Source organism: Curcuma longa, chromosome 10 (assembly GCF_044706935.1).
Source record: "Curcuma longa cultivar G26 ecotype Majalengka, Jawa Barat chromosome 10, ITB_CL_G26_1.1, whole genome shotgun sequence".
NCBI classification, from domain to species: domain Eukaryota; kingdom Viridiplantae; phylum Streptophyta; class Magnoliopsida; order Zingiberales; family Zingiberaceae; genus Curcuma; species Curcuma longa.
In genome coordinates, this window is record NC_133870.1 from 6,321,166 (window position 1) to 6,336,645 (window position 15,480).

The 15,480-nt window shown below is 39.5% G+C and overlaps 1 protein-coding gene across 1 annotated transcript in view; it reads right to left on the minus strand.

Annotated features, from left to right (window-relative positions):
* LOC141835823 (formin-like protein 5) overlaps positions 1 to 11,090 on the minus strand; it is a 21,803-nt gene extending 10,713 nt beyond the window's left edge. Inside the window, exons 1-7 of the mRNA XM_074723200.1 lie at positions 10,765 to 11,090; positions 9,542 to 10,242; positions 9,251 to 9,472; positions 7,942 to 9,173; positions 5,942 to 6,271; positions 5,716 to 5,842; positions 5,016 to 5,087 (exon numbers count right to left, since the gene is read on the minus strand). Of these exons, the coding sequence (XP_074579301.1) occupies positions 5,016 to 5,087; positions 5,716 to 5,842; positions 5,942 to 6,271; positions 7,942 to 9,173; positions 9,251 to 9,472; positions 9,542 to 10,242; positions 10,765 to 10,837 (2,757 nt within the window). The 5' untranslated portion in view covers positions 10,838 to 11,090. The remainder of the gene's footprint in view (positions 1 to 5,015; positions 5,088 to 5,715; positions 5,843 to 5,941; positions 6,272 to 7,941; positions 9,174 to 9,250; positions 9,473 to 9,541; positions 10,243 to 10,764) is intronic.
* Between the last annotated feature and the right edge of the window lie 4,390 nt (positions 11,091 to 15,480).

The following is a 15,480-nucleotide window of genomic DNA, read 5'->3' on the forward strand; positions in this document are numbered from 1 at the left end:
TTCTTTCCTTATTTAGTTTTGTTAGTATATCTCTTGATTACCTCTCTAAGATTTTCATTCTTGTTGTATATATATTCTTGTTGTAATTATTATTGTATTTCTTCCTATATTAGACCCTACGATTAAGAGATTTGATAATTCTTGATGCCTATATATTGTAATGTAATTCTTGATGTCTATATATTGTAATTCTCTTAGTGAAATGATACAATTTCAGAAATTCTCTTTTATATCTTTGTCATGGTATCAGAGCCAAAACTCTGAGATCATTTCATCTTGTGTCTGGTTCCTTGTCTAGCTCCAAGATCTTAGTGTTTTGTTCTTTTTTGTATTCTTCTAGTCTGTTTTCTTGGACCTGATCTCTTAATACTTGTTTCTGGTTGAATCATGTCTTTGGAACGATTTGAACATTTCTTGTTCAATTTAATGGCAAGAACTATTCTACTTGGGCATTCCAATGTCAGATATTTGTCAAGGGAAAGAAATTATGGAGTCATATTGATGAGACAGATCTAGCACCTAACAACGAGAAAAAGGAGAAATATGTGAAATGGGAGGTGAAGGATGCTTAGATTATGTCTTAGATCCTTGGAAGTGTGGAACCCTCCATACTTCTCAATCTCAAGAGTCAAGCCTTATGAGACCTCTAGAGAAATGTGGGATTACTTGAAGAAAATTTACAACCAAAGCATACAGCATGAAAGTTTCAATTCGAACTCGGGTTGGGTTAGCTCAGTCAAAGGATTGTGTCAATCCAAGAGTTTTATTCTTCCTTCAAAAATCTTTTGGCTAAGGACACTGATATGGTGTGTGCAAGTGTACCTCTTGAAGGACTCATTGCTATCCAAAGTGTGCATGAGACTAGCAAGCGTGACAAGTTTTTAATGAAGTCAAGGGAGAGTTTGAAGCAATCAGGTCCAACCTGATGAACAGAGAACCAATTCCTTTATTATATCTTTGTGTAGGAGAGCGTCTTAAGGAAGAACAACAGCTCATTACACAGGCTGTCTTGGAACAACAAACTCAACATTCTACTCCAATTCCTGTTGCCTACGCTGCTCAAGGGAGGTTCAAAAGAGGCAGAGATATGACTAATGTTCAGTGCTATAGTTGCAAAGGATTCGGGCACATTGCCACTAATTGTACTAAAAAATTCTGCAATTATTGTAAGAAACCAAGGCATATCATCAAAGATTATTCCACTTGACCACCAATGAAATTGCCTACAATGCCTTAGTTGGTTTCTCAGATGCCCCTAGTCTTGATCAGTCTTCTATTACTCCTGAAATGGTCCAACAAATGATAGTTTCTGCCCTTTCTGCTTTAGACCTTTCAGGTAACAAAAATTCTAATCCTGAGCCTTGGTATTTTGATTCCGATACTTCCAATCACATGGCCAACACTACTTTACCTTTACATAATATTAAAAAATATAAAGGAGATCTTCAGATTCATACTGCTGATGGTAATTCCTTACCTATCACAACTAATGGTGATATTTCAGCCTCTTTAAATACCATTTTTGTATCTCCTAAGCTATCCACTAATCTTATATCTATTGGTCAATTAGTTGACAACAATTGTAATGTTCAATTTTCAAATTCTAGTTGTCTTGTGCAGGATCAAGTGCCCGAGAAGATGATCGCGAAGGGACCTAAAGTGGGACGTCTCTTACTTTTGTTTCTATCTCCCTCTCCGGTGTCAAAACTATGTTGCTTGTAGCATTGTTCTATGTGATAATCAGGTGTGGCATAGATGTTTAGGACACCCTAATTCTCATATACTTCGAGTCTTATTTAAATATGATTTACTTGGAAATAAAAATTCGACCTCTTCTAATAATGATATTGTTGATTGTGCATCTTGCAAACTTGGTAAAAGCAAAACATTTTCTTTTCCATTGCATAAAAACCACACCACCAAACCTTTTGAATGCGTACATACTAATGTATGGAGTATTGCCCCTATAATCTCTCATGAACATTACAAATATTTTGTTACATTTATCGATGATTTCACTCGCTTTACTTGGGCATATTTTCTTCAGTCTAAAAGTGAGCTTTTTCTGTGTTTAAAGTCTTTCATGCTTTAGTTGAAACATAATTTTCTGCCAAAATCAAAATCTTGCAATCTGATTCAGGTGGTGAATATATGCCGAATGAATTTCAATTTTTTTCTTCAAAGTCATGGGATCATATCACAACGTTCTTGTCTTTTCACTTCACAACAAAACAGTGTGGCTAAAAGAAAGAATCATCATCTTCTTGATGTTGTTCACACTCTTCTAATTGAGTCTTGTGTTCCTTCTCATTTTTGGTGTGAAGTTTAGTCTACAATTGTTTATTTGATTAATAAATTATCATCTCCCAACTTGAACGATTCTCCCTACTTTCGTTTACTTGGGCATGCACCAAATTATTCCAATCTTCATATTTTTGGATGTGTTTGTTTTGTTCACCTTCTTGCACATGAAAGAAATAAACTTATTACTCAATTTGTCAAGTGTGCTTTCTTAGATTTTTTTTACTATGATCCTCATGCCAAAAAAACAAAAAATCAGCCCTTCTTTAGCACACAACAAACCTCAAAATTCCCTACTCTATCTGCTTTACCACATTTTTCTAAGTCACCGACACCAATTCCAAGATTTAAATCTAGTTATGTTTATTGTAAACGCACTCCTCTTCATCTGGTCTCACTAAGGTTCCTCCACGTCTTATTGCGGCATTTGATCCTCTTTCCAATGATCCACCTCCTCTTCGAAGAAACTCTAGACCTCACAAACCTCCTAAAAGGTATGATTTTTCAGCTCCTGTGGTTATATCTACTACTTTGTCTTCTATTTCCATTCCCACTTGTTATAAAGAGGCTATAGAACATGAGTGTTGGCAATAAGCAATGGAAGCAGCTCTTCAAGCACTTGAGGAAAACCATACTTGGAACATTGTTTCTAATCCTCCAAATGTTAAGCTCATTAGTAGTAAGTGGATTTATACTATGAAACTCAAGTCCGATGGGTCTTTAGATAGATACAAAGCTCGATTGATTGCTCTTGGCAATAAACAAGAATATGGCCTCGACTGTGAAAAAACATTCGCACAAGTTGCTAAGATGACCATGGTGAGAACCATTCTTACAATTGCATCCTCTAAATTTTGGCCTTTATATCAAATGGATGTAAAAAATGTCTTCTTGAATGGGGATCATAAGGAAGAGGTTTACATGAAACTTCCACTCGGTATGTCAATGACAGCTTCTCATGAAGTTTGCAAGCTAAGACGCTCTTTGTATGGGTTGAAACAGACACCTAGAGCATGGTTTGAGAAGTTTCGCAGCACTCGTCTCACCTTCTCTTTCACACAAAGTCAATATGATTCATTACTTTTCTTTCACAAGACAACCAGTGATATGGTCTTTCTCTTAGTCTATGTTAATGATATTATCGTCACTGGTAATAATAATGGACTGATCACTAAGCTTCAAAATATGTTACATAGTACATTTAAAATGAAAGATCTTGAGTATCTCACATATTTTTGGGGACTAGAAGTTCACTCTCGAGTTCATGGTTTATTCTTAAATCAACATAAATATATCTAAGATCTCATTGAGCTAGATGGTTTAAAGGATGCTATTGTTGTTGATATGCCAATGGAGGTGAATGTGAAATACCAAAAAGATGAAGACAGGCTTTTGATTGATCCTTTTTTATATAAGTAACTTGTTGGTAGTCTTATCTACCTAACAATCGTATGTCTGATATCTCAGATGTTGTCCATATAGTTAGCAAATTTATGCAATCACCTTGACGTCTTCATCTTGTTGCAGGTCATCGCATTATTCGATACTTAATTGGGTCATCTACTCATGGGTTGTGTTTTCCTACAAAATATGTTCTTTATTTGACTACGTATAGTGATGCAGATTGGGTTGGTTGCTCGGATACTAGGAAGTCTACAACAGGTTGATGCATTTTTCTTGCAAATGACTTGATTTCTTAGATGTGTAAGAAACATGATTGTGTCTCTAAATCTTTCACGGAGGCTGAGTATAGAGCTATGTCTACAGCTTGTTCTGAAATTGTATGGTTACGTGGTCTTCTTTCCGAACTTGGATTTCCTCCACCTACTCCCACTCTACTTCATGGTGATAATACTAGTGTCATTCAAATAGCTATAAATCCAATATATCATGAACGTTGGTGGACTATCATTGCATCGGGAGGCCTTTATTCGAGGTGTTATTACTCTTCCTCATCTTACTATTGATCTTCAAATAGCTGATGTCTTTACGAAAGCTTTAAAAAGCCAACGACATAAGTTTCTTAGTAGCAAATTGATGCTGATAGGCTTACCCGCATCAATTTGAGGGGGATACCAATATATTCTTCTTTCCTTATTTAGTTTCGTTATAGCAGTTGTATATCCCTTGATTACCTCTCTAAGATTTTCATTATTGTTGTATATATTCTTGCTGTAATTCTTATTGTATTTCTTCCTATATTAGTAGACCTTAGGATTAAGGGATTTGATAATTCTTGATGTCTATATATTGTAATTCTCTTAGTGAAATGATATAGAAAACATTTCGGAAATTCTCTTTTATTTCTTTGTCAAAAATGATAGACACAAAATGATATTTCACACTTTGATCCTAATAATTTTCAAAATTCAATTTTGAACTATAAGCCCTATCTAAGAGGGATGACAAAGATGCTTATTTTTCCTATAAATAAATGAGGTACTATAATCATTTCGTCTAGATATTAGTTCCACAAATAAACATTTGTATCTAATGGATTGTAAAACCAAACAAAATAATATGGTTAATTTGACAATCAAAACCTAGAAGCAATCTCAATAGTGCAATTGAATTAAGCCCATCAGATACAACTTTATGATTGAAGCAGCAGATATAATACTCGAGTGTGATTAGTGCAGCCATATCAATGGCAAATTAAACAAGAAAGAAAGGAATGACAATAAATAACTATGAAAACCCTTACAGAAACTTACCATCATATCAGGGAGTGGCATCTTGACCTTTGTCAGCATGATTTCAGTGTTATTGGCACGCCTCAATTCAATCTAAAAAGCAATTAAATGAGAGATACTAGTTAGAAGAATATCATGAAAGGGTGAAGAGGACTTGCTAGTTAATTCTAATTCCCTACTTTTGTCATGTCAGAAAATTAAGCAGATATATTTAGTACACCATACTGAACATGAATGCAAAAGGCTGATAATTGTGTAAGCCACTTTTTGAAAAACAACAAAACTTTATCAACATGGAACTTAGACGTAGTTATAATAAGGCTAAGTCATTACCTGTAAGTCAAGAGATAGGCCTTCAAGGCAATATGCAAAGGATGCACTAGGAGATTGCCCAAAAAGTCATCTAGTTATAACCTTACATAAAGTTCAATGGAGGAATGAGGTCCTTAGAGCTCTAAATAGTTGGAACTAATATGGCTTCTTTTATGCTAAATGACCCTCTCTAGTTGTGCATGGTTAGATAAATACACAAGGCAACAAAAAATGAACGTTAAACCCCAAAAAAAAAAATCAACATAAATGAATCTTAAGTAGGTAAAAACATTTATTCAAAAACAATAACATTTTCAAAGTTAACATGGAATTAGATTAGATGCAGTGCAAACTTCACAAGGTGGACAACTCAAGTGTATCTACCAAGTGAAAGGTATTGATAACTTACTAGATGGACTTTATCTGATTTAGATCCAACAGACTTACGGCGTCCATCAGATTTCGAGCTATCATCTGCTTTTGGAACTGCAGTAGAGAAGAGACTTTCAAGTTCTGACACATCAAATTCTGAAGCACTGCATCCATGTAGACAGTTGAGCAAAATGAGATAATACTAGAAGCAACAAGAACAAAAGGTCCCCATAGAAAATACGGAATTTAAGCACTTTTGCAACCTTGAAGCATCACCAGATCTTTGTAGCTCAGCCCATAAACTTCCTTGAACAGCTCTTGTTACTTTCACCCAGTGCAATGGCTTGAGCGATGACCTACGGGGTGCCAAACATGCTGCATTTGAGGCTGTAGAACGTGTGAGTCCACGACCTCTTCCTCCATTTGGCAATGCTCCTCTCGCATCAACTTGACCATTGGTTGGTGGAGGTGGTGGTGCGCCTGGTGCCCTAGGTGGGGTGGGTGGAGGAGGTGCGCCTCCACGTGGACCAGAAGGAGGAGGAGGAGGAGGAGGACCGCCACGTGGTCCTGGAGGGGGCGGAGGAGGTGCACGTGTGCCTGGTGGCGGTGGTGGTGGTGGAGTAGGAGCACTAACTCGTGGACCTGGAGGAGGAGGTGGAGGTGGAGCACTAACTCGTGGACCTGGAGGAGGGGGTGGAGGTGGAGCAATACCACGTGCCCCTAGAGGAGGTGATGGATGGGGGGCACCACTTTGTGGCCCAATAGGTGGTGGTGGAGGAGGAGGAGGAGGAGCACCTCGCTGATTAGTTGGAGGAGGCGGCAGCGGCGGCGGCGGCGGAGCAGAAGCACCACGTGGGTTAGAAGCATGTTGTGGATTAAGAGGAGGAGGTGGTGGTGTAGGAGGAGGAGCACCACGTGAATTAGGAGGAGGTGGTGGTGCTGGAGGAGGAGAAATACCATACTGATTAGGAGGTGGCAGTGGTGGTGGCAATGGAGGAGCACCACGTGGGTTAGAAGGAGGAGGTGGTGGAGGAGGAGGTGGTGGTGGTGGTGGAAGAGGAGCACCATGTGGATTAAGAAGGGGTGGAGGCAAAGGTGAATAAGAAACATTATTATGTGATAATGGCGGGGGTGGCGGGGGTGGCGGGGGTGGCGGGGGTGGTGCAAGAATCACACGTGCTGGAGGTGGTGGCGGTGGCGGTGGCGGTGGTGGTGGCGGCGGTGGTGCAAGAATCACACGTGTTGGAGGTGGTGGTGGTGGTGGTGGTGGTGGCGGCGGCATAAGACTAGAATTACTAGGAAACTTTGAAGAGCTTGAGAAAGGAAAAGGAGGTGGTGGCGGGGGAGGGGGTGGCGGGGGAGGTGCTTTAGCAAAAGCATTAGACAATGGAGCTGGTGGTGGGGGAGGAGGGGGAGGGGGAGCTAGACTATTGTGTGATATTGTTGAGGGGGGAGGTGGTGGTGGTGGTGGTGGTGGTGGAGGAGGAGGAGGAGGAGGAGGATTGATCGGTGGGGATGGCAAATATCTAGTGGATGTTTCTGATTGTGTAGCATAGGAGTCAATTTTACTAGATGGAAGAGGAGGAGGTGGTGGTGGAACTTTTGTATGAGAAACGTTGATTACTGAAGGAGAAATTTGAGAGGATAGTTGAAAAGATCCATATGAGATTCCAAATGAGGAAAACGGTGTTGGTGGAGGTGGAGGTGGAGGTGGAGGCGGTGGTGGCGGCGGTGGAGGCAATGAATGAAATGGGGAGGAAGTAGATATAGTATCAACATTTGTCTTTGGAGTAGGAAATGAAATGGATGGGCGTGGGGGTGAGGTAGGAGGTGGGGGTGGTGGCAGGGGTGAAATATTGTGAGCTTTCAACTTGAGAGGTGGATTTCCAGATGCAGGTAGAATGCCTGACGCTGAAGAAGATTGAGGTACTTCCTCAATTGAAGACAACACTGGACCTGCAAAAGATTGATCTGATAATGCAGGGAAGATGCAGCTTTGTCCAAACAAATTTGATACACATCTGAAATTTGACCAGTTTTATTACCTTGAGCCGCAGAGATGGCCAGAGCAGGAGGTGCACTGTTATATCTGGACGGAGGATGGGGTGGCATATGGACTGAAGTAGCATCAGAGTCTTTCTTTGGTGAGATCCACCTAGCAATTGTTTTGGGTTTTGTAGATTTCTTTGGACCAACAGAAGAGTCCTGTTTCTTGACAATTGGTTTACCTACTGGAGAATCAGGTTGTGTTGTGCTTGTTAATGATTTCTCCATTGTCGAACACAGATATACTTCTGAAGTCTGTTTTTGCTCATTATTTTTTGTCTTCTGAGGAAGGGCGTTGGTCTCTGTCTTCTTTTCAGTAACAGAACTTTCTGTTTCCTTTTTTGGTTTACACTTCAGTTCCCTTGCTATATTTTGTCCCTCTTGATTGCAACCATTGTCAACCAAGGTTTTTCTCATGGTACCATTCTCTCGATAAAATTTTGAGTCAATTTTTTCTGATAAAGCTTCTACATCAGTTGCAATTTCTTTTGTAGAAATCATATTACATGAGGTTGTTGTCTTTTCAATAATTTGGTTATCTGCATCTTGATCAACCTTGCAGGTTTCAACTATATTCATCTCTTCAACATCAACTGCAACAATTTCCTTCACCTCGTGTTCGATTTCATTGACTTCTACTATGTTCTTCTCATGACAAGGAAAGGTGTCCTCCAGAGATATTGAATTTTCACTGATAATTTCACCATCAAGAATGCTAGAGATAGTAGGAAATTTAGTTATTGTCTCTTGTGGGGTTCTTAATGTACTAACGCTATAACGTTCAAAGTTATCTGGATGTCTGATATAATCTGTCCCTCTTTCATGATTAATTTTGTCCTGACTTGGATTCTTACAGATTAGATTGGTAGTCTTCATTGGCACACCTTCTGAATCAACCTTAAGCTTGTTAATATTATTAAAATTCTTCTCTTCGGAAAATGAAGCGACTCCCTTGAAGTTTTGTTGCCTTGTGCTGCTTTCTATTACACCCTTCTCTTCAATATGAACCACATATTCTGAAGTAACTGATTTCTCTGTCACAAAATCATCATCATGGTCAGATTTGCCAAATTCGGAATGGGCCTCAGCTGGACCGGGCACACTAGGAGTTTTTGTCATTGTAATTTCTGCAACTACGCCTGCAAATTCATTGGAACCCCTTGTATTTGAATTCTCTTGATCTTTGCTTCGCTCAAATCTATTTCTTGCTCCACCAGCTAAACTATATGTTTCTGATGTAGTATTCACACCAGTTATGGAAGTTCCACTTTTAGTTGCAGTCACTTCAGAATCTCGATTTGCATTATGCCAGTCTGCATTAGTAAAAATTTCCTCTGCCTCAAAAAACTCCTCGGCCTCAGTGAAATTACCTTCTGTTTCATTACCATCTTCAACTGATGTTTCCGAACTTGAATCAGATTCATAAGCATCAAAGTCTGAAAATATCACCTAGATCAAGCATAATGTGTGTAAAACTTGAGTGCCTAAGAGGAACAAGTATGCACAAGAAACAAATGAGAACAAACCTCAGCTTTGAAATCTCTAGGAAAGTGTTCCTCAGAATTCCACACAACATCAATTTCCTCGCGAGACAGGATCAGAGTATTAGATTGGACAAAAGCTGTGTTGAACATCACCCTGAACATCATCTTCTCATTTTCTAAATCTTTATCCATATGAATGCACTCAATAACTACATCTCCTTGAACACGACAACGAGTCTTTATCCTTAATGGTGTCCCCTCCCCCTGTGCATACAGTCAGTCAACGAGTAGACTGAAAAACCAATAATATTGAAAGGAAGAAATAAGGATTACCTGTTTGTGATGTCGAATGTGCATTTTGGTCTTAGAAGTTGCAAAAAGGATCTTTGGATTCCTATTAGGAGCCAAGGGATCTTGACCATGGATGCGAACCATTGGTCTGCAACCATCTTCCCCATCACAATTAGGGATTACCCTAAGAATCAAGGATTCCAAGGTTAAAGGCATATCGTTTGGAGGCCATTCTGATGCATTGCCTCGTCTTGATATGTACTCAAGATATCTTAGGTGAGAAGATTGTGGGTTTAAGGGGGACAAAAGATGGAGCAATTCTTTAGGGGCTTGTCTATACACCATGTCAAGAGTCTTATGCTCTCCAGTGTACTGCTTTCTGTAAAGGAGCAAACCAGCAAGCATGAAGGCAAGCACCGGCCAACCTCCTCTCTCACAGTGCATTAGTAACACATTATGTTGCCCTTCCAACGACAGCCAGCTCTCACTCGACTTCAAAAAGTGGTGGATCATCTCGAGCGGAAGAAGAGGGCACCCTTCGTACTGAACAGGATAGTCCATGATCGTCATGCCATAATCAGACAAAATGTCTGAAATGTGGCTCCTTTGATTACCTTCTCTGAAGTTAAACACCATGAAAGAGGCTTCTGGGAAGTAATCATTCAGTTGGGTAACTATCCCATTCAGGTAGTCACTGTATTCTTGTTCCCCGAGAGTGTCAGTCGAGAAGCAGCAATCAAAAACTGCAACAATGTTATTCAAACATCTCTTAATGAATTCATAGAGGCAAAAACCGTTTTTTTAAGTTTGATCTTTCAGAAGGAGCACTCATGAAAGTAAATAAAAGCGTAGAAGTATAGATAACCGTAGAAATAACACAATGATTCAAAAAGACAATGACTCCTAATAACCGCTAAAATAGGAAACTACAAAAGTACACATTGAACCCCAGATTTGCAATATTTTAGCTGCATTTTACTTTCGCCAAGTTAGTAGTTTTAAGCGATACATAATCAACGACAAGAGACGATAAGCGACAACGAAAATACGAGCTATCCAGCTATGCTTCAGAATTTTTTTGTTCCCTCCCAAAAGGTTCAAGAATGAACTTTCAAGCAAGTTCAATAAACTATCTCCCCTTGAAACCCCTAATTAAGAAGGATAGCCGCCAGCATTTCTCAAATTGCCAGTCTGACTATCAATTTAACCGCAAAAAACGAACCCACTCCCACGAGATACCTGTTAGGTCAAAAGTGAGAACCTACCGTAGACTCTCTCCGAGATCTCCAGCAGCCGATCCGGCGGCTTCCGGTAGAAAAGCCTCCTGAACAACGCCATCCGCCGGCGCTTCCACCGGCGGTCGACGCCGCACCCACTACCGGATCCAAACCCGAATCAACCGCCCCAATTCCCCTGCCGCGCTCCCGCGCCGTGCTCGCGTAGGGCAACCCGATCCCCACCACGTCCCTCGCGCCGGCCCACAGAGCAGCTCCCCGAGGGCGAAATCCCCACCGAGGAAGACCGATCGGAAGGATTTCGACCCGGAGCAAGGCGACGAAGAGAAGAAGGAGAGGGATCGAAGGAGAAGCGAATTATTAGACAAAAAGGACTCAACTTTTTCCTTCCCCTCTTTTTACCGTTCGCCAGGACGAAGGAGCTAAGTGGGAAAACAAAAACACTGTGCGAGGAAAACGGGGGTTGTATTACGGCGTTATTTCTAGTAGTATAAACGGTCGAGATCTACGGTGAAGATCCATCGGACGAACGATCCCACTTCTCGCATACAAAATCACGTGCGTCGGACAAGGACGACGTGGGCGCCCGCCTGTTTTTTACTGCGCACGCACGATCGCGTAATCGTCCGCCAGCTTGATTAATCCACTGTATTTGTTTATTAATGATGCATTATTTAAAGTATTCAGGTTGCATACTTACTTATATACGAGCTAAAATACCGGCTTATACCTTATTTTTTTAGGAGTTTTCCTATAGAGAGCGCACTCATTGTTGATTTTGAAGGTTGGATATTATTTTGATATTTGTTATGGTTGTAAGAGACGGAGTCGGGTTTTTCTATCGAGGGCGCCCGAGCAGATTCGACAGCCCCCGAATGTACAGGCTAAACCCGGGAGGCCAGGTGCAACTTCGCCATGATTTACACTCGGGTCCTCCAATAAAAATCCGATCCGAATCCTCGAAGATGGCCCGTCAGTATGAAATCCGGGAGATATGTCCGAGCCGATTCCTCGCGGATAGACGGTCCGGGTCGGGCGAGCTGTTTCATGAATCATACTGCCCGAGCCGAGTCGGCCTCCCCTAATTTCACTCCCGCCTATTCCCTTACCCCGCGCGGGCCTGATTCTGACAGTCCTCCTCCTGTCGTCCTCCTCTACTTTAGACCACTCCTTCGCCATGTTGTACGAGTGACGCTCCTCTGACACCCCCTCTACTCGGTATGATGGCATGCTGACAGGCATAAATCTTCGTCCTCGAGAGTACGATCACCCTGCATACCCCATGCTTCCTCACTCTTTCCGTGGTACGATGCTTTACTAAGTATGACCCTCTTTCCGTGGTACGACATCCTCGGCAGTATATAAGGTTAGTCCCTTTGCGGGGGAAGGTATGCGATCTCAAACTTTTCATCTTCTTCTTCGTTCTTGTTGCACTTCGTTTCTCCTCGTAAGCTGACTTAAGCATCGGAGTGGTCGCGCCGGGCACCCTGGCCTTCCTTTTCACGGTTGCTGTGTTTGCAGGCCTAGGTGACTTCCTAGTCATTTCATCATCCATTCTCGCTCCGGTGTGGTGCTGAAAAGAGGCCGCGCATCCAGAAACTTGATCTTGACGGGAACAATATTGATTTTTAAAATTTAGTATCACTGTATTATTGAATTCGAAAAATCAAAGTGTAAATTTAGTATTACTGTCTTATTGTGTAAAAAAATCAAAATATTATAATGTCCATTTTGAAAATTCAGCACCAATTTGATGTTTTTTTTTAAAGCTCGACATCGTTGTGTTGTTGTATTCAATAAATCAGCACACTACATTATTAACTTTAAAAATTCAATACCATTTTGACTGATTTTTAAAGTTTAGCATCCTTGTATTGTTTAATTCAAGATATCAGAATCTGTGGTGTTGCTTTTGAAGGTTCAATATAATTTTTGATGTTGATTTTTAAAATTTAATTTCATTGTATTCAAAGTTTAATTTTGAAAATTAACTACTATTTTGGCATTGATTTTCAAAATTTAGCATTATTTAATTCAAAAATGAGATAATGCTCATTTTCATCGTAGTTAACTATAATTTTTCAATTTACCTTTTCACATATGATTATGAGACTGACCATGTAGGATACTGAAGTGGCAGATTTTATTTTTTATTGAAATATTATTTAATTCAAAAAATTAGAATACCATAGTGTTGATTTTGAAGGTTTAATATAATTCTATTGTATTATAAAGTTCAAGGAATTAAAATATTTTATTATTAATTTTGAAGATTCAATACCATGTTGATTTTTAAAATTTAACATCTTTGTATTATTTAATTTGAGAAATTAAAATACAATGGTATTGATTTTGAAGTTTCAATATTACTTTAATATTGATTTTTAAAGTTCAAGTTTATTATATTATAAAGCTTAAGAAATCAGAACACTATATCATTGATTTTAAAACTTCAATATTATTTTGTAGACACTCTTTGGTAAAAAAAAAAAAACCTTTTGATAATTTCAAAACATTAGGTGCGTGGGAAAACATCAAAAAAAAATCCACATTAGTTTGGAGTGTCTTTTCATTTGTTGGGATTGAATTCCTAAAACGAAGGTTAAAGACTAGACGATTTGCTCTTGAAACATAGCTAAGTTAGTTATGATGTAGTAGAGTTGCAGAAGAAGGATAAGGTTCGAATCTTGACAAAATCAGTCAACATCCTCCTGCATGACCAACTACAGTTTCTTGATTTACCTCCTCACATATGGTCGTGGGGCCGATCGTGTGGAGCTGTTAAGATCTTCTGTATTGTGACCAACTGAATGGTCCCTCTTTATAAATGATCGTGAAGCCGACCTTGTGTGATCACTAAAATGACAGATTTCATCTTTTGCAGAAGAAAAAAAAACTAGACGATCGATTTCATTTTTGTCGGCCCCACGACCAAGGAGGTAAAAAAACTATCACGACGCGATTGCCTGCCTTCGCCAGGGCTTTTGTTTTCGTAATCAGCTCAATATGTAGTGACTCAATTTAGTGTTGAGTAGTTGAAAGAATCCACTAATAGTTGAATGAATCCACTAAGATCTAATAAAATTGTATATATCCATCTATTAAAAAAATCGATTCAATTACCAATATATTGCTCACTTAAATATTAATCTTTTTATTTATTTTTTTGAAATTAAAGTAAAAAACTCTGAACCGTACGTCAGTCTCGTTAGATAAGGTGCGAAAGGTTAATGAGCAGATTCATTGACAACAAAAAAAAAAAGTCAAAACTTCCTTTTTATTTATTTATTTATTTATTTTTCTTTGTCGCGGATTGGTTTGTCTCCATGCTCGAAAAGTTACAAAGCGATCATGAATCTGTGGACACATTCGCCGTAATTTTTGCACCAATAATATTTTTTCCTGCCTGAATTTGCGAAACCGAAGAATTATTCATAAATCGTCATTAAATCTTAGCAAAAAATGATTATGATTTTTTTTCATGCCTAAACTTTTTTTAAACTAAAATTAAAAATCTCCATCATCATTGATGGAATCCTTTTCACTTTTTCGAATGCGATTAGGAGACAATCTATAAGAGAAATCTCTATTAGGAATGCGATGTACCCACTTGTTATTCATTTGCGAGGCAAGTAGGGGACCAAAAAACATGTGGAGTGTTTCTGTTGAGATCGTCCCCAGGACACGTCACCGTTCACTCAGCACCAGAGTTGACCTCGCGACGATGAAGGAGACCATGAGCTACTGCGATCCTGCAAGTACAAACACAATGAGATGAAAGGTCAGGGGTGTTCTAGTTCGACTACTCCGATCCTCAAGTTAGTTGTTGGAATGAGGGGAGAAGAAGAAGTGTAATTAGAAGAGTGTCGTGGAGGTGTATGTATGAGGGCATGCGTACTTGTATGTGCAATGAAGGAAGATTATATAGACGAAGAAGTGAGAGAGTTATACTAGTCTATCTTGTCGCTAATTAAGGAGAATATTGGTGCGACGAGATTTTATCAGATATGTCACATCAATATGTGGAGAATATTTTATCATTGTCATAATAGCCTCAAGTCACGTCATTCAGAATCATACTGTCATACTGTTATAACAAGGTGCAGGTTATTATGTCACGGTGATTTAACTGATTGATAAAGATAAGAAGGGGAATCAGATCTGTTGTTGGGCAAGGCGAAACTAGATGGCGGAGAAATTGGAGTGGAGTTCAAGCTTGACCACGTTTTCGCCGAATCGAGAGCTAGGGCTCTTGCTCTTGCTCTTGGTACCTTAGCCTGTGCTCTGGGGTTCAAGTAGAGTGAGGCTGAGTCGGGCAAAGCGTTGAGTCAAACAGAGCGTAGTCGAGCTAGGAGTCAGGCTCTCGAGTGGGTGGGTGAGTGACCGAGTCGGAAAATAGAAATACTTTTATTTTGAAGTTTCTATGAGATTATTATGAAACTCCAATAGTTAAATATCTAATTCTACATTTCTGTAAGTTCTTTCTTTCTGCTAACCTACAATATTTCTGATATAGTAATATGTCGTTTAGATCTTGTTGAAGCCCCCTATCAAAGAAAGCACTTAACCTCTAGACATTGTTTTGCACAGTGATGTCCGTGCAGTTGAAAGGGCTGGGTTTGATAAATTTGTAAGCTTTCTAGACATTGCTATCATCAGCAAAAAAAAAAAAAAACAAAACAAAACTTGAGCATAATTCCAATATCATGTAGTGCTGAAGCCAATATACATCACTAAGCTTTCTTT